This window comes from Cavia porcellus, unplaced genomic scaffold (assembly GCF_034190915.1).
Source record: "Cavia porcellus strain 051 isolate PalLab524CR breed Dunkin Hartley unplaced genomic scaffold, mCavPor4.1 scaffold_1, whole genome shotgun sequence".
NCBI lineage: Eukaryota > Metazoa > Chordata > Mammalia > Rodentia > Caviidae > Cavia > Cavia porcellus.
Genome location: NW_026947484.1, coordinates 93,948,304 through 93,973,922, shown reverse-complemented (window position 1 = coordinate 93,973,922; position 25,619 = coordinate 93,948,304). Strand labels below are relative to the sequence as shown.

Here is a 25,619-nt window from a genome sequence, read left to right as displayed (position 1 = left end):
AATTCTTTCATACATTAGAATGCCATCCTCTAAATGTGAAAATGAATTGCTTTTAACCATCAGAATAAAAGATTAGTTAGGGCAAACATTAATGGATACTAAATTTAAGAGCACAATAAAGAGCTTATTAACACATGATCTCAGTGTCCTCCTGCAGATAATCATTCTCAAGGGATAAGGTATTAACAATGTACAGAGAAATCACACTATACTGAGATCAAAACTAACATTACTAAGAGACAGATAATGTTTGCCTCTAGGATATGATAAACTAGGAAGGAAACAACATCGTATCTGTAGTATGCAGATATATTCACAACCTAACCTAATCATATATATTAAGACTATTTCAAATTAAGCAATATTCTACAAAATGAACAAAATGACTTCTTCAAAAAGGTCAACATCAGCCAGGGACATAGCTCAGAGGCATAAGTGCCTGCCTGGCAAGCGCAAGACCCTGAGTTAAATTCCCAGTACAAAAAAAAAAAAAAAAAAGAAAGAAAGAGAAAAAAAAATGTATTCAGTTCAAAAAGGTCAGTCATTACAGATAAAAGCAAGGACTGTGCCAAAGTTAGTGGAGATTAAAGTAGAATAGAAAATACTAAAACAATTGACAAAAGTGGTATATACACTATAGATTATGATGTACATCCATGTTTTGCTGAATTTAGTTACTAAACTATAGTCGTATCAAAAGAAAATATCACTGAAGCACTAAGATGATAAAAGGCAAAATGTATGTAACCTGTTCATATGATCTAGGAAAAATAAATGATAAAAATCATAAAAAAAAGTAGAAAACTAAAAATGTGGTGAATCTAGATAAAAGATATACAATAGTCTTCTAAATTATTTTTGTAGCTTTCCTGTATGTTTGATATTATTTTAAAATAAGATTTCTGAAAAATTCATTTTGGTTTTAAAGTTCTGTAATTTAAAAATCTAAGAATAAAGTTATGAATGAAAGACATAAAATATACATTCTGCTTTCTACAACTTATTACACTGCCATCTAGACTTTAGGTTTATCATGTAAAAAAATTAAATGTCTCTAAATATTACTATTTAGAATAATGAACTTCAGTTGTGTTTTTATTGGCTCTATCAGAAAGTATATACATAGCGCCAGGAAATGGGCAACAGACTGGGAGCACAGTAAACTGATTAAATTTAGATATTTCTCAAATAAGGTGGGTGACTCAATACTGAGTAGCAAATGGAAAGATAATCCGTAAGATAATCCTTAGTGATATTACCAACCTAAACATCTGTGCTGGAAGACCTAACCTATCACTGGAAGTTTAGAGATTGATAACCACTGTAACATCAAGGTCTGGGCTCAGTCATTAGAAACACTGCTATAACTGGATGCAATGGCGTACGCCACTAATCCCAGCCCCTCGGCAGGCTCAAGTGAGAAGACTGCATTCAAGACAACATATCAAGACACCCCCTTTCAAGGGGCTTAAAATATACAAAAAAGAAATCCAAAAGTTCTTTGTAACTACTGATTAGGATCCTTACATCAATTACATGGAATTAATGGAAGACTCTTTCAAATTACCTTTATAATGAGACAAGCTTAAAAATACAGAGGAATAGGGCAATCCATTCAGGCTCCTCCCATCTCTCAGAACTATTCCCCAATAAATTATCCTACTCACAAAAAAAAAAAATTAGGAATAAGAGTCAAAGGAGTTTTGTCTCATATTATCATTATTATTCTTGGTAAACTAGTTTCAAACCACAAAATTACTTTCTTCTTTTTTTCCCATATAGCAAGCATTTCTTCTAAAGAATTAGAAAAAATTACTGAAAGAAAATAAAATAGCTAAAATTAAAGTCTCATAAACATCCCATTTATAAGCATGACTGAATATTTTTGAAGTTAATTACAAACAAGACTGAACCCTCCAGCCTAATGTTGACTTCAATGATTTATACATATGCCTATTATTCAGAAGGCAATGAGTGCCTCAGCAGCTAGAATAATGAATTCTTTAGTGCCCATAGTATTATATAAAGTAATGATGTTATTAACCAAACTCAAACCAAGAATGATAGCAGGGCATATTTTCAAGTAAGATAGATATGTTCTGCAAACTGACCATAAAATGTTAGGTATTTTCATAAGAAACTACTTATGACAGGGAGACAGATCTTTTGGAAAGGAGAGGAGGAGGGAGGGGACAGTAAGCAGAGGGGAAGATAATAAAGAAAGAATAAAGATGTGCTATGTACATGCACCAATTCTCCACAATGAATATAATCATGCACTGCAAATATGTATTAATAAAAATAAAAATTAGAAAAGAAAAAAGACTATGTACAATTATCGAGGGGAAAAAAAGTCATGAAACTAAAAATTGTTTTCCACTTGTAGTAATATTTAAAATACAATAAAGTATCTTCCCCCACCCTTGTATGTCAGCAAAATTTAACCTAATAAATAGGAAATTACCTGAAGTGGTTAATATTCAAAGGCAGAATTAATGCACACGTGTTTCCATAGCTTCATGTCATAAAAGTCTGTCTGCACCCACACCATGACAGCCAAGGACAAATGCAGCACCAAGAAACAGCACAGAGCAAAAGCAGAGCAACAAAGAGCAGAGAAAAGGAAACTTCAGTCATTGAGACAAGTCCTTCAGATGAAGCACAGGAATTAGAATTCTTTTTACAGAAGACTTGAGATGCTAAGGACAACCACAACAATGAAACAACACAAACAGAAGGATGTGCAACACACATGTATCTGCCCAATGTTTTACTTTAATTACACTTATTTCTAACTTTAGAAGACAGAGGTAATGCCCATGCTTATGTATATACAAGTAACTTCTCAGATTTTAAAATACACATACAGTATGGCCTTTAAAGAAATGGTAACCTTTCTTTCTAATGTTGCATGACTTATTTTCTCCTTTCAATATTCATAACCTTGAAAGTCGTAACACGTATTTTTCATTTAATGAAAACAAGATTTGTGAGTTGTACCACTAATGATGAGGTTCATTAATGATTATACTATATACTTTCACAAATTAATGATGAACAAATACAGAGAAACACTACGCTATACACTAGAGCAGTATTCCAAGTTAATTTTATACTATTAAAAATTTTAAAAAGGTATAGAAGTGTAATTTCTTCCCTTACTAACAAATACTACTTTAAAAGTATTTCATATTGCACAAACTCAGGGAGGACAAAATTTTTGGAAAATAAAAAAGAAAAGATTTAACATGATAGAAAGTGAGGAGTTAGTAAAACCCAGATTTTAGTACCTGCGCTAGAGTGATTACCAATGGAATCAAGCCTGACTAAGTCTCTGACGAAGACTGCGTGCTCCCCACTGTTAGCATCGTTAGAACTATCCACGCTCCCGCGGCTTGCCGTGTCCCCATCACTTCCACTTGCGGGCTGCTGAGGAGCTAAAGGTAAGGACGACAAAGTTCAGTAACTCATGCCCAGGAAATCTGAACATAAACAAGTATAACCCACAGCTCACTTATAGAACACTTTCTAAGTTTCTAAAAATTATAGTAACAGAAATAATTTTGGACTAAAATAATTTTAGTTATGTATGAAAATATCAACCAAAATTTCTTTTGTCTTTTACTTTGTATAATTAAAACTTCTTATCCCTATAAAACTTTGGTTCAAAGATAAACTATCTCTTCAGTCATTTACATTACCTGATATTGAGGAGACCTGTGACTTTTGTATGGTCTTAAGTGGCTGCCTAAATTGGGCCAAGCCACGTACCACATTTCGTACCTTCGTCCATAAGAAAATACCACTACGAGTGCTTGTAGGCCACGGGCTCTCCAAAACTACCTAAAGGTAAAATAAAAGTAAAAATAAATGTTTACCAGGAATATCTGATTTTAAAAATAATATATACACATACACATTTGTGTAAAAGAACGTGATTTTCTTTTTTGGTGCTATTAGTATTTCAAGCCTTCCTTCAAAAGATCAATAATAGAGTCAACACACAGGGACACAAAGAATTGTGCTAATCAACTTATCAATTGTAGATGGAAAACACACTCAGCATCAAAGAAACACAAAACTTAAATCTCACTTCACATCTGTTACAAATGGGTATTATAATAAAGAAAGATAACAAATGTAGGCAAGAATCTGGAGAAAAGGAAACTCTTGAACACTTGGTCAAATGTGTGTTAGTGTATCTCAGGGATGGAGAACCTTTCAGAGCATTCAGTGATAACTAACAGCCAGCTATAGCATGCCTGCTGTCGGTTTGCCACCACTGATATAGTCGTTACAGAAACCAGTATGGAGGGTCCTCAAAATATTAAAATAAGAACTACCATATAATATAGTAACCCTACTACTGGATATATATTCATAAGAAATGAAATCAGCATCTCAAACAGCCCTCTGCACTCCCATTTTTGTTGCAGTGTTATTCACAACAGCCAAGATACAGAATCAACCTAAGTGCCCATCCATGATGACTAATAAAGAAAACACAACACAGGTGGGCATGACTGTGCATGCCTATAACCCCAGCTAATCTGGATGCTGAGGCAGGAGGACTACAAGTTTAAGATACAGGAGCAGAGTATTACTCAGCTTTAAACATGGATGAACCAGGATATGTTAAGCGAAATAAGCCACACACAAAAAGACAAATACTGCATGATCTCACCTAAACCTAGAATCTAAAGAAACTGAACTCACAGAAAAAAATGATGGTTACAGAACTCTGGGGTAGTAGGCTTTGAGAAGATGTTGGTTAAAGGATATAAAATTTCAATTACTTAGGAGAAATAAATTCAAGAGAGCTCTATTTTATAACATGAAGACAATAGTAATAACATACTATACTTTGAAAACCAGTAAGAGAGTAGAATTTAAGTGTTGTCACCACAAAAAATGAGAACACAGTTGTCAATTAGCTTGAATGAGCCTTTGTATAATGTACAGTAAAACCCCAGTTTACTAATGCTTCTGTTTGCAAATGATTTGTTTCGTGAACAACAGCATCTGTCAAAATTTTGCTTCTGTTTGCACTGGATGACAAACATGACCATAGCCATCTTCCCCACACAAACACAAACTCGGCCATCTTCCTCAAAATTGTAAAACAAATTAAGTTCATAAACTGAGGTATCACTGTATATGTATTTCAAAACATCATGTTGTACCTCACACATTTGTTTTGGTCTTTCACTGTTTGAGATATACTCTCAACATGTAGCTAAGGCTGGCCTTAAATCTGTGGACCTCCTGCTTCTGCCTCCACGTAGCGGGATGACAGACATGTACCACCACACCTGGATTATAATTGTTTTCTTTTGTTTTGTTCTGTTGTGTTTTGTTTTTCAGTACTAAGGACTGAACCCAGGCTTTCACAGTGAGATATATTGTCAGCACTATTGTTTTTTAAAACAGAGTCTCAGTAAATTGTCCAAAGTGGGCTTAAACTGTCAATCCTCAGACCTGCAGACTGCTTGGATTACAAGTGTGTGTATTAAGACAATCTAGACAATTTTTGTCAATCAAGGGAGAAAAAAAGTTATGTTTCCCTGGATTTCTTCTAAGAAAACTCTTGTGAATAAATGTTATAAAAATTATCATTCTTAATAAGCAGTGTATATCCCTAATGTCAATCCTACTCACCTTATTATAATAACCATAAGTAATAGCATTTGGCTTTATGTTAGCAGTTTTCATTTCAAATAAGACTCTCACTGCTAAAACAGGATGAGCCCATAGTCCACAAAGCTGCATTACCACTCGATAGCACACCTAACAAGAAATCACACCAGAGCATTAATGGTCAGCAAAGTGTTCTGTGACTTGAAAGTTTTTAAGACTTTATTCAATTTTTTAAATAAAATTATTAAGTGCCATTTTACCTTTCTAGTTTATCTTAGTAAATTATTTTAAAAACCTATTGATTAGCATTATTACTTCACGAACAACCTATGTGACCATGTCTTGTTTGCTGGAGTATGTAAGTCTACACAAATAGAAAGACTGTTATTATCCATAACTTGAGAAAGAATTCATTTCTAAAATCATATATGATTGAAAGAGATCCTTCTCTAAGCACTATGCTTTATATTCTATGTCAAAATATTAAATCCAGTCGCTCCAAGATTCCTATATAACAAACTATTTTGTAAACTCATACTCTAGCATGAAAAAATTAAATACATTGTAGTATTATTAGCAAAAACTTTTCATTTTAAATTCTAATCTGGTACTAGATATTTATAGCATATTTATACCTTAGCACCAAAAATAATTTCTAAAGGACGAAACAACAAAGAGAAAAGCTACCTCAGTGCTCACTGAAAAGTTAAATCAGTTTCCTCACTACTAACTGGATGACAGTAGTACCTGCTCTCAGGATGGTTCTCTTAGGTATAAGAGAGAATGCATGAAAATGTCTACCATATGATTCATTGGGTGCTTACCATGAGCCAGGTATTTTAAATATATCAATTTATTTAACCTTTAATATTTTAAACATTATGAGTATGTTTACAATACATAGTAATTGCATTCATCTTGGGAACACATACTATAGCATCTTATTTTTAAACCCTCCCCCACCCTTTCCTCTCCCTTCTTTTCCAGATTCCTTTGCCCTCTCCACAAAGTCTATCTCCCTGTTTCCTACCAAACCTCTTTTATTTTGCTATTTAAATTACATTTTGGGTTCCTCATTTAAGAGAAATCATGTACCAGTTTACCTTCTGTATTTGATTTATTTCACTTAGCTTAACCTTCAATCTTATAAGGAAGGTACTAATGACTATTACCTACATCAGTGGTTCTCCAGGGGAAATTTTGTTATCCAGAGGACATTTGGCAATAAGGTATTTTTGACTGTCATGACCTATAAAGGGAGAAGGGATGTTACTGATATCTATTGGGTTGGGGCCAGGGATGTTGCTAAACATTCTGCTATCTACAAGTCAGGCCCCAATATAATTAATTACATGGGTCAAATGTCAACAGTGCCAAAGTTAGGAAACTTAGAGTTAAATTTTCAGATGACTAAAACACAGGCAGGTTACACAACTCACCTTAGCACACTGCCCTAAAAAAAGAGCTACCTGGAAAAAGCTTATTCCCTAACTCATTCCTTAATAAATCTATATTAGTAAGACAAAATATTATGTTCTATTCATCAAGGGCAAACCATTTGGCTCAAGTAAGGAGGTCTTTGCTTTATTTTAAAGCAGTAAGCTTTTAATAAATGTATTTTAGGATGACAATATGAAATAGCTCTACAAGAGAGCACCTTTCTTGAGAAATGAAAAATATTTGAGCACAATTTAAAGTAACTAAACCTAAATTTCCTCAAAAGTACAAAATTAGTACTTGTTAACAGTTAATCAGTTTATTATACTTACCTCATCTAGTGGATCCACATCTGTTTTCCTCATCTTAATAAGCGTATCATATGCCTGTTGAAGTGCTCTGACCTTAGGATGAGAAACTCTAATGTAGGCTGGGAGACAAATAAACCATAAACTGTAACAATGACTGAACAGATACTTTGCCCATTGTGGTGGATTTGTGTAACATCTCTTTGCCAATTTATGAGCTGTTTTTATCTCCTAGAAAGAGGATAAATAAAAATATTATAGTATCTAATACAATCCATTAGGACTGGGGAAAGGAAAAGGGAAAGAAAAATTAATAAAAAATTTGATCCTAAAATCAAGTATTTCAGTTTTACAAGTATCTTCCTGCTTAATGCCATACAGTTTCCTAAACATTTATTTACTGAAATACTACTTTATCCTATTCTGCAACTATTTGTTAACAAATATGTGTCTTCAAATAAATTACAAATTCATTAAGAGTAAATATCACTAATAATTTTGTAATATAATGGTTAATCAGATTCTTTTCATAGAGAAGGCACTTATGCTTGATAGATAAAAGGATACTGAAACCACATACACAGTAAGTTTACTCATTTATGATTAATATATGTTTATGGTAAATCTACTATCTTTTTTTTTTGTCTTTTTGAGAGAGGGTTTCACTAGGCAGTTCAGGCTGGCCTTGAAATCACTTTGTAGCCCAGGCTCACCTTGAACTGAAGGTGATCGTTCTGCCTCAGTCTCCTGAGTGCTGGGATTACAGGCATCAATCACATTATAAAGTTACTACCCTACTCTGGAAAAGCAATGTTCTTATTCTTCTCCCTGCTGAAGCTCAAGATACTCTAGAATACTGCTTGCTGAGATTTTCACTCTTCATATCACCTCCTTCTGCCCTCCTCCACCCAGCCACAGTGTCCTAATTCTCTAATTCCTGGAAGACATTCCTTTGTGGCCATAGAGTCTCAAAATAATTAAACACCTTCCTATTAGTTTGATAGTCACACTTTCTATTTTTGAATTTCATTGTGACTGAGTGGACAAAGATTAAGTATTAAAATCATACACTGATAATTTATCAAACTATATACTCTGAGAAACAATACACTGTGCCAGAAATGCCTTGTATGCCTTGCACTACAAATTAATGTACTGAGATGTACTCTTAATTAAAAAATATTGATATACTAACTTCTTTTTCTTCTATGAAATTTGAAAATACATCTGAAACTGTATGTCCTTGTTTTCCTAAGATCTAAAGGCTTTCTTTCCAAGCTAGCCTCAGGAGAAAACAATCTTTCTCTGTGCAGTCATTACTGGACTGCCACAATAGCAGCCAATATGGAGTTCAATTCCTTTGTGACTTCAAAAATTGTAAAAGACATTTTTAATGCACCTTCCTAGGTTTTCAGGAAGATCATGTCTTCCATTTTTTCCAAAAAGCAGAGACAGAAGTATGCTATTTGTTCTCTGCCCACCTAAAAGGATGATGAAGTTCAGATTGTATAATATACACATCAGCAGACTGGCAAAACAGTTCAGGTTTACAAAAAAAAAAAAAAAGTATCATATCTACTGAATGGACTAATCATGTAACTGTCCTGTGTACACTGATCCCAGCAGGGTGGTTATCACCAGGCTAAAACTTGACAGTGAAAACAAAAAGATCCTGGAACAGAAAGCCACATCTTCCCAGGCAGAAAAGGATAAGGACAAATAAAAGGAAGAAACAACTCAGAAAATGAAGGAGAAAGTAATCTTTTTTTTTTTTTAATCGGTACCGGGGATCGAACTCACGACTGCCTGCTTGCAAGGCAGGTGCTTATGCCGCTAAGCTAAATCCCCAGCCCCGGAGAAAGTAATCTTAATACACAGCTTGTACTAAAAACTTCAAATACAGTCATGGGCCAGGAGTAGAACCAAGAAGTCAAGCCATGCCCTCCTGGTGAGCCACTCCCTCGCCATAATCAATCAGCTGACTTGGAGGAACACAGGCTTAGATGATAGCAACTAAAGTACAAAAAATAACAACAAAAACAGCTTAATGCTTGAATTGTATGATTGACCTTGCAAGGCCTAAAGCCAGTATCTAGAGGATAACAATATGCAATATAGCAACTATGGGGAATTTCCTTCTGTCTTGCTTTTGAAATCCAATATTATTCTCATTGTTTTGTTTGGTTCCATTTTATTACTTTATTTCCTTTAAAATAAATTTTAAAAATAAAATAAAAACTACTCAGATGAAAAAAGCAATTCTGCCAAAAGTAAGATTTAGAGGCTGAGTAGTACAATTATTCCATTTTAGAAAACTGTCTTCATTGAACAGGTCACTGTTTTTAAAAATTCTTGCCACACAGGTGGTACACGCCTATAATCCCAGCCCTCAGGAAACTGACACAGGAAGATCACTGTGAGCTCAAGGCCTACCTGAACTGTATAATGAAACCTTGTCTCAGGCAGCTTTTTTGGGGGGGTGGGTACCGAAGCTCGAATTCATGACTTCACACTTGCCAGGAAGGCACTTATGCCACTGAGCTAAATCTCTGGCCCTGAAACCTTGACTCGGGAAAAAAACAAAACAAAACAAAAAAACTTTAGTTTCCTCTTCAGAATCATTAAAAAAAAAAACATAAACTATATGAAATTAAGGAATATTTTAGGTTTCTCTGGGATTTAGAGACTATCCAAGAATTAGTAAAACCTAAAGATTTCATCCTGAAATTTTCTGTTTTGAAGAATTGCAAAATGTTAGCATATATACGAGAGATTTAATTTTAATAGAAACAAGCTTAATTCTGGATGTCTAAATCAGACACAGTAATAAAGCAAGATATGTACGCTGTCCTAAGTTATTTCCCTTTAAGTCTCTTTATGTAATAATTGAGATATAAAGTGTATTTTCACATTAGTCAGTAGAAAAATGTAAGTTAAAACCATAATAAGACACCACTTTATGCCCATTAGTTGGCTATAATCAAAAAGGCAGGAAACAAGAACTAACAAGGACATGGTGAGCTGGAAGTCTCACTGTTGGTAGGAATGTAAACGATGCAGCCACCTCGGAAAACAGACTTTCTACGTGACATAATAATTCTATTCCCAACAGAAATGATCACATCCATCCACACAGACACCTGTACATGAAGGGGCACAACAGCATTATTCATAATAGCTACAATGCAAGAATCACCTACATGCCCATGAATAAACAAAATGCAGTGTATCTATAAAATGGAGTAGTATTCTTCAAGAAATGAAGAACTGCTATATGCTAAAAAGTATACGGACCTTGAAAACATAATGCTAGGTGAAAAAAGCCAATCACAAAGGAACACATATTGTACAATTCCATTTACAAAATTCCTGGAACAAAGCTAGAGAGAAAACAGGTTACCAGTTGCCTAGGGCTGTGGGGGACACAAAATTATGGGGATTCATGGTTTAAGAATTTGGGCTTCATTTCTGGGTAATGAAATGCTCTAAAATTAACTGTGGTCTAGAACCAGAAGAGACCTAAAAATAGCAAAGGCAATCCTAGGCAACAAAGACAAGATAGGGTGCAACACAATCCCTGACTTGAAATCATGCTATCAAGCTACTGTGATAAAAACAGTGTGGTACTGGCAAAAAAAAAAGACCCAAAGATCAATGGAAAAGATTAGAAGATACAGAAACCACTCTAGACACACTAAGCCAACTTGTTTTTGACAAAGGTGCCAGACAAATTCACTGGAAGAAAGACAGCCTCTTTAATAAATGATGCTGGAAAAACTGGCCTGGCATATGCTGAAGACTGATCGATCCGTATCTTTCATCATGAGCTCCACTAAATTCAGAACAGATCAAAGACCTAAATATTATGACAGAAACATGAAATCTGCTGGAAAGTAAAGTAGGTAAAACTCTTGAGACTGGTATAGGCAAAGACTTTGTGAGCAAAACTCTGATTGCACAGGAACTATCACAATGAATCAACTGAGATTTCGCCCTATTGAAAAGCTTTTGCACAACAAGAGAAACCACCAACTAGGTGAAGAGACAGCCCACAACGTGGGAGAAAATGTCTGCCAGCTGTTTCTCAGATAAAGAATTACTATCGAAAACATTTAAAGAACTCAAAAAAAGTCTGTACTCCCAGATTTAAAGATCCAATCCAAAAATGGGCATTTGAGATGAACACATGCCTCTCAGATGAAGAAATACAAACAGCAAATAAACATACGAAAAAATGTTCAACATCATTGGTCATTCGAGAGATGCAAGTTAAAACAACACTGAGATTCCACCTCCCCTGAGAAATCAACAAATAACAAATGCTAGAAAGGCTGTAGGGAAAAAGGACTCTTCACTGTTAGTGCAAGTGTAGACTAGTGCAACCACTGTGGAAAGAAGTGTGGAGATTCCTCAAGAAACTAGGACAATAGGTCTCACTCCACCCAGGTACTCCCCTTTTGGGTATCTTCCCAAAAGAATTAAGAACATCAAACCACAGTGATAAATGTGCCCCATGTTCACAGCAGCACAATAATAGCTAGATCTTAGAAATGCCCATCAACTGAGGAATGGATAAAAAAAGATGTATTTTTCTACAATGGAGTTGTACTACTGATTTCTCTAAGTTCCTTGAAGAGAAAGATTTGTGCTGATATTGAACAACTGAATACAGATGTGCTCTGGGTGAATGATTTGGGGATGACAATGTGTAATGTATGTACCCTTCTGCCCCATGATTGACACGTACTGAAATTTTTTTTTCTCTTTGAAACAAAATGGATTTGGAAAAAAATAAGATATAATCAACCGTGGCCCCCAAGGATGATGGCATGTGCCTGTAATTCCAGCACCTGAGAGGCTGAGGTAAGAGAACTGCAACAAGTTCCAGACCAGCCTGGGATATACAGTGAGTTCAAGTCCAGCCTGACCCACACATGGCAAAACCTTGTCTCAATAAATAAATAAAACTAACCATGGTGGTGACTGAATATCCCTGTGGAAATACCAAATACCACTGCATTGTTTACTTTAAATAGGTACATTTATGGTATGTGAATTCTATCCAAATAGTTTTTTAGAAGTATATTTAATTCCCGAAGAGTCCTTAAAGCATAAACTTTCACATTTAGAAGTTTCGCACTCAGTATTTATGAAGGGTTACAAGAAATCTAGTTAAAATTCCAAACAACAAAATGGATCTTCGAGTGGTTACAGTGAGTGATTAATTTTATACTATAAATACATAGCACAAATACATATTTTACATTCTAAATTGACATGCATTAGATAAAGAATATCTGACCTGTTTAGTTCTTTTAGCCATGAGAGCTGGACTGTTTGTAATGCTGTTCCCAGTAGGGTGTCTACTCAAACAAAGTTTCAACTCCTGTGGTCTGTCAAAAAGTTTAAGATCCAGTCGTGGAAAGTATTTGTAACTAAAATAAAAAGCAAAACATAGAACTGCTGATTTAAAATACATTAACTGTTCATATTATTTTAGTACTTAAGTAAATATTTTTAACCCTCAAAGAGTACTCAATAGTATTCTTTAAAGTCCTTAGATGATTTCAAAAATATATTACAATTATCTATCAGTTATGTAAACCATCTACATGGAAGTGGCTTCTCACCACCCCCTTTATTTTCAACCAATATCTAGAAAACAAATCCCTCACATATTTAACAGATTAATTAATCATCAAAAAATCCATGTTTAATGATAATTTATATTAAGTGAAATATTTGGTATGTAACATTTAAGTCTTCATAAATTTTTTTCTTTTTTGTTTTATGAGAGGGTCTCATTATATGGTTTAGGCTGGCCTTGAACTCTCTCCATAGAACAGGTTGGCCTCAAACTCACAGCGATTATTCTGAGCCAGGTTCCCAAGTGCTGGGATGACAGGGATGCACCACTACACCTGGGTTTTATAAAATTATTTTGAATTGATATTTAATAGTAGAAGCATTGTATTTTTATGTCAGGCACGTACTATGTAACAAATTTCTTAGTTGGACATTATTGTTACTTCTAAATTTCTGCAATTAAGTGTTTTTTAAAATTTTTTATTTTTTTATCTGTACTGGGGATCAAACTCACTACCATGTGCTTGCAAGGCAGGCACTTTTGCTGCTGAGCTAAATCCCCAGCCCAATCAAATATCTTTATATGAATATCTTTGTGGATACTTTCATTTAATTTCCTAGAATAAATACCTAGTAACAGCATTTTAAGTCAATGTTCATTAAGATAATTAAAATTATAGTAACTATCAAATTATGTCCAGACTGATTCTATTTAATACATACTTTACTTGGTAACATAACCTGTTCTCATACAGATAGGTGAAAATGCTTCTCTCCTTATCAGTGTGGTCTGCATTTCTTTACATACTAAATAAACTGAATATTGCTTCATATTACAGACTTCAGTTTTCTTTTTGGAAACTGTCCATTTATTTTCTTTGACCAATTTTTTCTAGGTGATACTGCCTTTCCTTACTCAATCCTTGTGTGCCAATACCAAATTGTAACTTTGCATTTGTTTGTTTTTTGAGACAGGGTCTTGCTGTGTAGCTCAGACTGGCCTTGAACTCACTATGCAGCCCAGGCTGGCCTGGAACTTGGGACAATTCTCCTATCTCAGCCTCCAGAGTGCTGGGATTAAAGGTACCACCACGCCTAGCTCCAAATTTTCAATTTAAAAAGTTAAAACCAAAGTTTAAAACAATTTCCTATTAAAAGAGCTTTTAATTAAGCTTTTTTTTTTTTTTTTTGGTACCATGAATTGAACTCACAACCTTGCACTTACCAGGCAAGCACTTGGGCCACTGAGCTAAATCTCCCTAATTAAGCTACTTAATTCCAGATCTATCCTCATCATTCTTATGTAGTTCTGCTCAGATTATACATTAGTTCTATTAATTCTATAGTTTAGGAAGGTACTTGTTTTATTTCACTTTATAGGAATTCTTTTACAGACCAAATTTTGTACATGTTCATAAAACTACCCATAGCAAAGAACTACAATTACACAAGAAATTATTTAAATAACTCATAATTGCATGCAATATAATCATTAAAAATTATGTGACAAAAAATTTAATGGCACACAAAAATTTGCAGGCCATTTAAGGTTACAAAGAATATGTGTAACATGAACTCACATGATACACACATACATGCATAGCTATTAAAAGATGTAGTGGTATTAAAAGGATGCATAAGAGTACTTGTTTGGTTTTCCTAAGTTTACTGAACTATGTATGTATCATGATTCTAGTAACAACTATTCTAATTTCTTAAAGGATTCTCATGCAGATTCTGTTCTTCAGGTTTATTTTATCAAAGGATGATTCCTAGTTCTCTGCTTTAAGTTTTCCCTATCTTACTAACTAATAAGAATTTTGGAGTATTCATATTTGTAAAATTCCCAAAGGCAGTGAGAAGCCTCACAAAAAGTTAATTTTTCCTTCTTCTGAATTGAAACTTTTAAAGAGTAAAATATGGTTATATGTTTAGGTGAATAATGATTAATATCTGGCTTGCTTTCTAATAAGACCATCTAATTCTTCAATTACAGTACCTGTGGCATCTCCATATAATACTTATCTCTCTTAGTTCACTGAATTAATATATATATCTACTAATAATAACAGAAAATTGGATTAAACTATCCAATCAGTGCCCAAGCAACTCTTAGACTTTTTGCTACCTGTACTTTAGGGACAGGTCCTTTCCATCATCAGTAGGCTGCTCAGGTAGCATTATATACACAGTGTGCTCACTCTTCTGTGAGTCATCGAGTTCTATCAATTTAGTATCTTCTGATGATTCAAAATCAACCTGAAAGTAATTATATTCTCCAATTAACCTGTGTATAAGGAAAAGCTAATACTAAAATTGCAACACTTACATTTAAAAAAAATACCTTATCTGTCTTCTCTGTGCCTTTATCAGGAAATAACTACAAAAGAAAAAACAAAATTCTTAGTGAAAATGTGCACTGTGAATTTAATGGAGATTTTTATCTTAAAACTCAATTTAAAAAAAAAAAAACACAACTATTTTTTTCAGAACCAAGCAGATACAAAATATCCCATAATATATTTTTAGGTCCTATGCTTGAAACTGAAGCATAGTATTTGTCTCATGGTTAACATAACAGAAAACAATTTTAGTTTGATAAGTTCTTTCAAAAGCCTTATTCACAAACAAAAGACAACCAATCACAAGAGTAACCTGGCTTTTTAAATAAATTCATTATACTTAAACTCCTGCATTAGTGACTGATATGACTTAAGCTTCTAACTGGAAGATATAGGAATATCAACTTTATAACAAACAAAAATGCCAAACAATTATAGCTGGAGTTTTAGACAGAATGAAAAAAACCATTTAATTCTTCTAAGGTATATGAAATGATCACATCTTATATTGCAAAGAAAATAAAACCCATGATCTCACCCCAAAATCTATGAATCTTTCTCAACTATCATTTCTGTCTTTTTTTTAATGGGTATTTCCTTCCATCTATCTAGGGCCTGTAAAAATTAAAACACAACATTCTACCTTTTTGGATATGATCCCAAATTTTAAGTAATATACAGTTCATATTAACAATTAGTCACAAGACCTACTTAGCAAAAAAAAAAAAAAAAAAAAAGATATACTTAGCAAAAATAAAAACCAGATTAAAAATAAGGAAAAAAATATAAGCAAGGCATCACTGTTCGAGATCAATTCACACCTCCTTGGGATGAGTAATGAAGCTATAAAATTTAACATTCGGCATTTCCAAATAGTTTTTATGAGGATGGAAGAAATACATTAGCAAAAGTATTTGAAAAGACATTAAAACAAAATACAAAACTTCCGCTACCAATAAAACTAAATATTTTTAATTGAAAAAAAATCTCAGGGCTGTGGATGTGACACAATTGTAGGGCATTTGCTTTGCACGTGTCAGGCCCTGGGTTTCATCCTTAGCACTGCAAAAAAAAAAAAAAAAAAAAAAAACAAGTAGAAAACATGTATAAAACCAAATCATGCCAGACACAGTGATCCCAGCTATTCTGGAGGCTGAGTAGGACTGCAAGTTCAAGGCCATGCTGGACAGTTTAGTGAGACTCACAAAATAAAAAATAAAAGGATGGAAGTAACATTGCAAGGTGCTCAGTTCAATCTGCACTACCACAAAAACAAAAACATAATTAAATCATATCTTATTCATTTAAATAAAAAATGTAAGATTTAGGAAGCTTAAGGAAATCAAAACCAAAGTGAGATTCACAGAAAAACATTAATTATGTGAGGCAGAAACTAGATACTACAAAAGAAAATGATTTTTCTATTAAGCTGAGAATCTCTCTCTCTCTCTCTCTCTCTCTCTCTCTCTCTCTCACACACACACACACACACACACACACACATACACACACACACGGCCTTACACTGTCATCATATTATTTTGTACAAAGAATGATGAAAATGATGATAAGAAAGAGAAAGAGAAAGGTTATTATACAGGTAAGCCAATCTGTTTCTTCTTAACATATATTAGATAAGTTTTTACCTTCTCAATGCAGTCATCAAAAAATGCCAATCCAGTATCTTTATCACTCACAAAACTGCATTCTTCAATAAAACGAATAAAAATCTGTGTTTTGGATAAATGTGTATAGAATTTCGTATAGGCACGATCTCTACTTTTTAAAAATCCTGAAGAAAACAAAATTATAAATAAAGTTCAATTTTAAAGAACCAAATGTTGCATTAAATATTATTTTAAAGTTATCTACATTACATTCTTTATACAAATACACATTTTTAATAGTTTTCAGTAACCATATATTTGTGCTTGATAAACCATGCAAAAAATCTTATACCACTGATCTTTTCACTGAATCTGAATCCACTCTGAGCCACCTCAAAGCCCCTCAGCTCTCTAGTGGGAATTCTTCTCTGCTACTCTTTGTGGCTTTGAGCCAGTGAGTCAGTGTGCCCCTGGACCATTAGTATTCTTGTATTGTCTTGTAAAATTTCTGCTCAGTTAAGCATAAATATCTGGATAATCCATTTTTCCTCTTCTAATTGTACCCCCATCAGTTTACTGAAGATCGAGGTCTTGGTCTGAAATCTCTATTAATTCGTACCGTCGTTTTCTCTACGCTTACAACACAAACCATGTAACTCCGGGCTCTTAATTCTTTGATTTTCAATGATCCAGTGGCCTCTCACCTCCAACTCAATGGCCCCTCTACATTTCCACCTACGCCCTCCTGTATTTTCTGCTTATCTAGCATTGATGAACCACTTCTATATTCAGCATTTCAATTATTTCTAATCAATATCCTCAACCTTTTCACATTTCTGGTCAAACAATAGCATAAGTGGATCTCTAGAAGAATGTATTGTTTGCTTTTCCTAAATCTGCACTAGGAATGACAACACTAGGATCAAAAAATTTCCAAAACTTGGCAGATCAGAACCTGGATTATGCCTTTAACTCTTGACTAGCAATCCTATGACATTTTTGGAATCAATGTAATCTCCTTGAACCTATGTTTTCATTACAATTTCTAATTTTTAAATATTCTTCCTCTATGTCATCCTTCAACCCAAATGAACAAACCTCATATTGCAAATAATATAAAATTTAAGTGGAAATGGCCTACACAATCTTATTACCAAATCTATGTGTCTTTCTCAGATAACATCCATGACTTCTGTCTTTTTTTACAATGGATATGTCCTTCCTTGTATCTAACAATAAGCCCACCCTGACTGATGCATTAAATTTTTTTTCTCTTTGAAATAAAATGGATTTGGGGGGGGGGGGAGAACAAGCCTAAAAAAAAAAAAAGAACAAGCCAATTACATTGGCTTCGTATTTTAGCCTCTCTAGTGTTCTGAGGGCCATTTTTCCTGTTAGCTGTTTTTAATCGAATGTGCAAGTGTCTTGCTTTCATCTTCAAAAGAAAAGTTTTCCAAAGTAACTGGTCAGATCCTCCTTTTTCTTTTTCACTTCCTAATGAAGAGTATCACCATGCACTTAATTGTTTAAAAAAAAAAAACTGCCAACCATGGTGGTCATGCTTATAACCCAGCATTGGGAAGCTGAGGCAGGAGGATCATCACAAGTTCAAGGTCAACCTGGGCTACATAGTGAGTTCAAAGCCAATGTGAACTATATAGCAGGATCCTGTTTCAAAATAACAACAATAATAATAGTAATAATGATAATAATACTGAAAAATAAAAACTTTATTGGTGCTTTTTAAAAATTTTTATTTTAAAGAAAGTAAAATTAAACATAACAAAACAGAACAAAACAGATCATAAGGAAACAATGTAAGAGACACAGATTTCAAAGCAAGATAACCAGAGCTCTTCACTATCATATTGTCTCTTATTTTCTCCCAATAGTTGTCCATATCCTCACATACAATGAATTCATACAAAACAAAAATTTTTTATGTGCTTCTGACATCTCCTTCTATCTTACGTTGCGTATTCAATCATCTATTGAATACAACTGTGACACCACTCTTGTATTCACGCTACCATGAGTTTATCCATGTCACCTCCATCGATCACTTAGACCAATGCATTAAGTTCCTAATTAGTAGACCCATACTTTAATGCTGTCACTTCAAATAAAAGCAAAAAGATTTCTTTTTAACACTTTTTCCTTTAACAATCTAAGAGTAGTTTAAAATGCAAGTTGGATTCTCTTACTAACTTAACAGGTTTACCCTGAAAGTCACTCACTTGTTTACATACTAATTCAAGCACCACTCCAGTGAGTGCCATTTCAACACTTGTGTATTGTGTTTGGGGCTTTTTTATTTTTTGAGACAGGGTCTCACTATGTGTGTAGTTCAGGCTGGTCTTGAACTCACTACATAGCTCAGGCTGGCTTTGAATTCACAGTGATCCTCTTGCCTTTGCTTCCCAAGTGCTGGGATTACTCCTAGCATGTGTTCTATGTTTATCAACTATTTTTATACACTTTGTTATTTTTTGAACCTTATATCCACCTTTGATGTTTGTTTCTAATGAAATCTAAGTACTGGTTATTTTCTTTTATTAATTTGTGTTTATCTGTGAGAAAAACTGTAATTTTCTGCTATAAATGATAAAAACTTACTGCTAAGTAAAAAAATCTGCAAAAGGAAAAAAATGAAGGGAGAAATGTTTAGCATATCATAGAGGAAAAGTCTATGCTATGAAACAGAAAGACGAAAAAGACATCTCTTTACTGTCAGCTATTCATAATCCAGAAGTGATAGATCTTGAAAGAAAAAACCAGGGCAGGGATTTAATTCAGCGGCATAAGCACCTGCCTTGCAAGCACGCAGTTCTGAGTTCGATCCCTGGTACCAATTTAAAAAAAAAGAAAGAAAAAACCAAGCTAAAAAAATTCCAACAGTGGTCAATGATTATAATAATTCTATGGGTGGTGTTGACAGAATTGACCAACATCTAACAAGCTATTATACAATCAAAAAGCAAGGGAAAATATTATTAAAAATATTTTTATAATAATTTATGCACCTCTGGACAAAACCGTATGGAACTTGTTTGTTATTTATTCAAAACAAGGAAGTTTAAAAGTCATTTACATTTGAATTAGGTCTCATAGACCAAACAGTTAAAAAATACAGGACAGTGAAATGCCAATGAGGACATCCATCATCAGTGTCTTTTTCACTATGTTTAGTGGGTAGTCACTTTATTGAAATTATACTAGGGGGCTGGGGATTTAGCTCAGCGGCATAAGCGCCTGCCTTGTAAGCAGGCAGTTGTGAGTTCGATCCCCAGTACCGATAAAAAGGAAAAAGACAAAAAAAAAAAAAGAAAGAAAGAAATTATACTAACCACTAGGGAAAAAAAGACTAACATGATAGTGTAAAGTGTGTTGTTTAAAGAAAGACTGTAATACAAAAGGTTAGACTAGACTATCCAGATTTGTAACACTCACTGCATTGCATACTGTTGTAAGACATTCTATATGCAGAAAAATTCTTGAATATATTTGATAAAACTGTCATTTGTAAATTTCCTGTTATCTTATAAAAGTGAATGAGAAAACTATGCAATTTTTGACCATTCTGTATTTAAATAATTGGACTGGTAAGTGGTTAAATATCCTTCAAAAGCTTCCAATTACTCTTATGATAAAGACTGAAATTTAATACTAACACATTCTCCACAATCTGGCTAATACCCCTCCCTCTTCATTTCTTTTCTTTTTTTTTTTTTTTTTTTTTTTTTTTTTTTTGAGACAAGGGCTTGCTATGTAGCTCAGGCTAGCCTTGAACTCTAGGCAATCCTCCTGCCTCTACCTCCCAGTTGTGCATCCATGCCCCACCCTCATTTAAAAGACAGTATGATAGTTTCTTTTTCTTCCAGTCTTTCTTTCTTTGATGCCTCAAGGCATTCCATATGCTGCAGACTACAGGCTGATTCCCTTGAGATACTATTATTAGTAGAGAAATCATTAAATAAAATAAAAATAGTAAATTATTCTCCACAAGTAAGTACTAGTAGCTTTTTTTACTTGTCTAGATAATGATCAGCAAAGCTAAGAAACAACTGAGTGAAAGGGTGACAGCACGAGAATGAATGACCCCAACGTTATTTTTAGAAACATTAAAAGGACAGTCAAGCATGTATATAGCTCTCTATACAATGAACTGTAATAGGGAGTAGTGAGTGCCACGTGTTCTCCACTACTGCCAAGAAAACTGAAACTGAATCTAATCAAACCTTCAGATCTATACTGATCAATTTGATAACCACTACTCACATGTGGCAATTCAGCACTTTAAATTCATCCAAACTGAAAGGTGCTATTAAATATAAAATACAAGAAAAATGTCAAAGACTTGCAAATATTTTGTTAATAATTTTTAAAGTTTGATTAATGTTGAAATGATCCTATTTTGGATATATTAGAGAAACTATTAATGTCCCTTATTCCTTACTTTTTTACTATGAAAATTTACAGTTATGTATGTAGCTCACAACATGATTCTATCAGACACTGTATTTCTTCATCCAGCCACAAGTTTACAAGAAATACAGGTGGACAGAAGAAATGTCAAGTAACACAAGGATAAAATCAACCAAATCCATATACAAATCCAGGAAATATAACGAGTTATTATGGAGGAAATGATACTGTGCTTGGAATGTTCCTTAAAATGAAAAGGAAAGGGATGAAAAAGAAAAGGAAAGGCAGCAAACAAAGATGAGAGGACAAGAGGGCAGGAAGGGAAGCAGAGGAGGAGAGCAGGTGGACAGGCAAGTGGGTGAAGACAGAGGAAGCAAACTGCTAGCTGAATGATGCCTGAAAAGGATGTATTATTTTATTTTTATTTCTAAAAGTATGTCTAATAAAAAGTTAACTCAAAATCACTAGGTAATTCCTATTTATTTGGGGGGAGGTCTAATTTTATTTCTTCTGGAAAATTTTTCTTACCAAGCTAGCATTCTCATTGTAATGAATAATATTTTCCTCCACAACATGTAATCAATATTTGTATTATTATTTCACTGTCTGATATCTATATTCCCTATTCACTTTCTCATCACTATGGTGCATGCTTATAATTCCAGTGCTTGGGGAAGGTGAAGAAGGAGATCCCAAATTCAAGCTCAGTTTGGGTCATCTGGTGAGTTAGCAAGACCATGTTTCAATATAAAAAAAAATTTTAAAAGGGAGAGGGATGTAGGTCACTATGAACACCCTGGGCTCAATCCCAGTACTGGGGTCTCGAGGGCAGGGCTCAAAACCCATAACTTAAAAAGAAGTTAATTTTGGTTCCAGGCTTCGGTCAATTCCGCCTTGTTGCCTGGCTTCACGGCAGAAACGGCATGACGCAAGGACTTGGCAGAACTAAGCGTCCCACTTAAGACAGTCAGAAAGAGAGTGGGGTGGAGCTAGGCACAAAATACACTCTTCCAGGTTATTCCCCCAGTGACCGCCTCCTCTGAACAGGACTGCCTCCCAGCAGCATGTTCAGCTTGTACTTCCCCACTTCACAGGGACATTTTAGACTGAAACAGTGTCATAAGCCAAATATTATACTGTTTACTACAAAAACCTTACGACTCAAACTAAGTAAAAATCTGTATTTCCAACCGGTAATACCATTTTATTTAGAGAGCCAATGCCAGTTAATCTATTACTGCCTATGGGAAAAGTCCCTATCCTTCACCTGGCCCTTCCTTCAGACCACCAGGAACCTGAGACCTGACCTTATTTTTAGCCTTATTTTCCACAACACATTTAAAGCTTCTCACTTCTGATTCAATTATACTGATTTTTGGAAATATGCTATTATAGATGGGTTGACTTATATTCCCCCAGAAACTCATATGTTAAAGTCCTAAACTCTGTTACCGCAGAATATGGTTGTATTTGGAGGTCAGATTTTTAAAGAGACAAATGAGTTAAAAGGAAGTAATTAGGATGATCCAGTATGACTAGTGTCCTCAGAGGAGCTTGACACAAACACTGAGCAGACCCAGGGAGAAAACATCACTGATAAGCCTAGATAAGGGTTCTCAGAAGAAATCAACTCTACTAACACCTTGATCTTAAGTTTAGTCTCCAGAGCTGTGAGACCATAAACTCTACTTGTGGTACTTTGTCATGGCAGCCCTTGCAAACTAATCCATATGCCTCTACTTTTGTTCTCGATGTACATTCTGTTTTGTTGTTACCACCAATAATACAACCAGATATTAAGTATTTTAAAATATTTTTACCAATTGTTCCCTATATATTATTTCCATTTTACTAGTGAGAAACCAGAGCCCCACAGGGGGTTTATAAATGGTCAAACATCTTCTAATTTAGATATGACTGGGTAATACCTCTGAACTTTAAGAAAGCCTTTTCCACTCTTCTCCATTTATCTTAAGTCTATCTACTCTTCAAATTCATGTTCTTCTTTAATGAAGTCTTACAAAATACCCATTTTGGAGAATGTTCTCTTTTTCTGAATTATCTGGTGAAATCTGTCTTCCTTGAGTACTTATTCTAGTTTTAAAATATTTTAGATTTTTTCCACTTAGAATTCCATAGAGCTGCAGCCATGATGGTGCACACCTGTAATTGCAACACTCAGGAGGCTGAAGCAGGAGGATTATTATGAGTTGGAGGCCAGCCTGGGCTATAATGTGAGTGCAAGGCCAGGATGAAGTACATAATGAGATTTTGTCTCAAAAAAAAAAAAAAAAAAATTCCACAGTTAAGTTTTTTTGTTTCTTTATAATCCTACACAATAACTAGTCAAACTCAGTAAATGGTGACTGAATATCCATGTAGCAAATTATCCTGAAGCAGAAAAGATAAAAGGACAAAAAGACTATTGGCAATAATGCTTTTCATAAAAAATAACTGCTGGGTAAAACAATTGAATAATTTTCATATGAGTATTGGTATAGAGGTAAAGTTGCTATTATATAAAAAAGTAACTGAGTAACAAAAAAATCTTTATAATTCTATAAAGCAGCACATTCTATAAACAATGACCATGGAATTCCTCTGAAACAAAGCTACATTTGTCAGAATGTTTAAAAACTGGCCTCATTCTACAAACCAATTGGAATCTCTCAAAGACAAAAGTATGCAATACTAAGAACTGTACAAAATTGAGAAACAACTAAAGGTAAATCACCAGCTACATTTTACTAAGGTAATAGATTATGTAGTATTTTAAATGTGAACATTTTTGACTTTTCATAAGGAAAGTCAAATCTGTAGTTTCAGATTTTTTGGGGAAATAACAGGGCATAAAAATTAAAAGACAGGAGTGGTTTTACGTCCGTAATTCCAGCACTTGGGAGGTTGAGGAAGGACAATCTCAAATTCAAGGCCAGACCAAGCTATATAACTAGTTCAAGGCCAGCCTGGACTATTCAGTGAGATTCTGTATCAAAAAAATTAAACATAAATAAAAATAAATTCTCAACTCATAAAAACACATTACAAATTCATGAAATTTCATATTTTAATATGAATCTCTTAAGAACTTTAATCAACATTTGCTAGTAACAATGTCAAATAGAAAACATTTTTTACTTCAATTAAAAACAACTGTAGTTTCAATGTTACTCACCTTGTCGATCAAACAAAGAATCCACAGCTGTGGCTTTCTTTGAAGGGGCTTCTGTGATTGGTCTGAGATATGTTCTATATCCTTTTAAAATAGATGCCATAAATCGCAAAAATGATTCTTGAATTTCCATTTCAAGTTGCATCATCTTTTTTTGCCAGGAAAAATCTGCTTCAATTGGAGTCATTTCTACTGCAGAACCTTCCTGAGTTTTTCGGTGAACTGACAAAGCAAAAGTAAAAAACAAGGGAATTAATACATAAAATTACTTACAAAATGATCGGCTGGTTAAGGAAACAGTCAAACTAAAATAAAATACATTACTTCTTAAAATTCCTCTCTGCTTATCTAAGGAAATAGCAGCTAGAGCACAGAGAATATGCTCAAAAATTAAAGTAAGACTCTTCTTAAGTGTAACAAATTGAGCTAGGGGATGGCTCAGTGGTAAGAGCATATGCCACCATGCATGAGGCCCTACATTCAATCCCCAGCACTACAAAAACAAGCAAAAAACATTTAGTAGCAAAAATAGGTTTAAATTTAAGAATTCCTTCATATACATTTTTTCATGGGTGTAGTGGTACACACCTGTAATCCCAGCACTTTGGAGGCTGAGACAGGAAGATGACACAAAGACCAGCCTGAGCTACATCATTAATAAGGCAAGCTTGAACTACAAAGTGAAGACACTGACTCAGAAATCCTTTCTTTGGGTTCCTCAGCACTACCCCACCCCCAAATTCCTTTTTTCTTACATTTACCTGAAGACAGCTGGGGATACAATTTCCTTAAGGTGCTAAAGAGATTTTTGCATGGCTTTTTGGGAAGCTGCTTCCAGTTCATATTTTTCTTTTCATCTGATCTATTAAATAAGAACACAATTAGCAAAATCTCTTAAATTAAAATTTGTTTTTTACTAAGCAAAAATTCTGACAGCAAACTCAGAAAAGAGAAAAAATATTTTGATAGCAGTTACAACTGATAGAAGCAACCTGAAATAAAGTGATTTTCAAGGAGGTTCCCTTTTCATTTTAATTGACTTCAGTAAATCTGATTTTCTCCAATCCGTCCAACATGGATTTTCAATGCAATCAGAAATGTAACA

General features: G+C 34.1%; 1 protein-coding gene and 1 pseudogene across 2 annotated transcripts in view; one reads left to right on the top strand and one right to left on the bottom strand.

The window, feature by feature from the left end:
* Positions 1–25,619, bottom strand: part of Dennd4c (DENN domain containing 4C) — a 123,008-nt gene that overhangs the window by 31,479 nt on the left and 65,910 nt on the right. For both annotated transcript variants that reach the window (XM_063251722.1, XM_063251727.1), the window contains 10 exons: positions 25,276–25,376; positions 24,518–24,736; positions 16,957–17,102; positions 15,313–15,348; positions 15,097–15,227; positions 12,685–12,817; positions 7,407–7,613; positions 5,659–5,787; positions 3,702–3,843; positions 3,291–3,437 (listed from right to left, as the gene is read on the bottom strand). In XM_063251722.1, coding sequence (XP_063107792.1) covers positions 3,291–3,437; positions 3,702–3,843; positions 5,659–5,787; positions 7,407–7,613; positions 12,685–12,817; positions 15,097–15,227; positions 15,313–15,348; positions 16,957–17,102; positions 24,518–24,736; positions 25,276–25,376 — 1,391 coding nt within the window. The remainder of the gene's footprint in view (positions 1–3,290; positions 3,438–3,701; positions 3,844–5,658; positions 5,788–7,406; positions 7,614–12,684; positions 12,818–15,096; positions 15,228–15,312; positions 15,349–16,956; positions 17,103–24,517; positions 24,737–25,275; positions 25,377–25,619) is intronic.
* On the top strand, positions 8,727–9,129 carry LOC111757493 (large ribosomal subunit protein uL24-like; annotated as a pseudogene).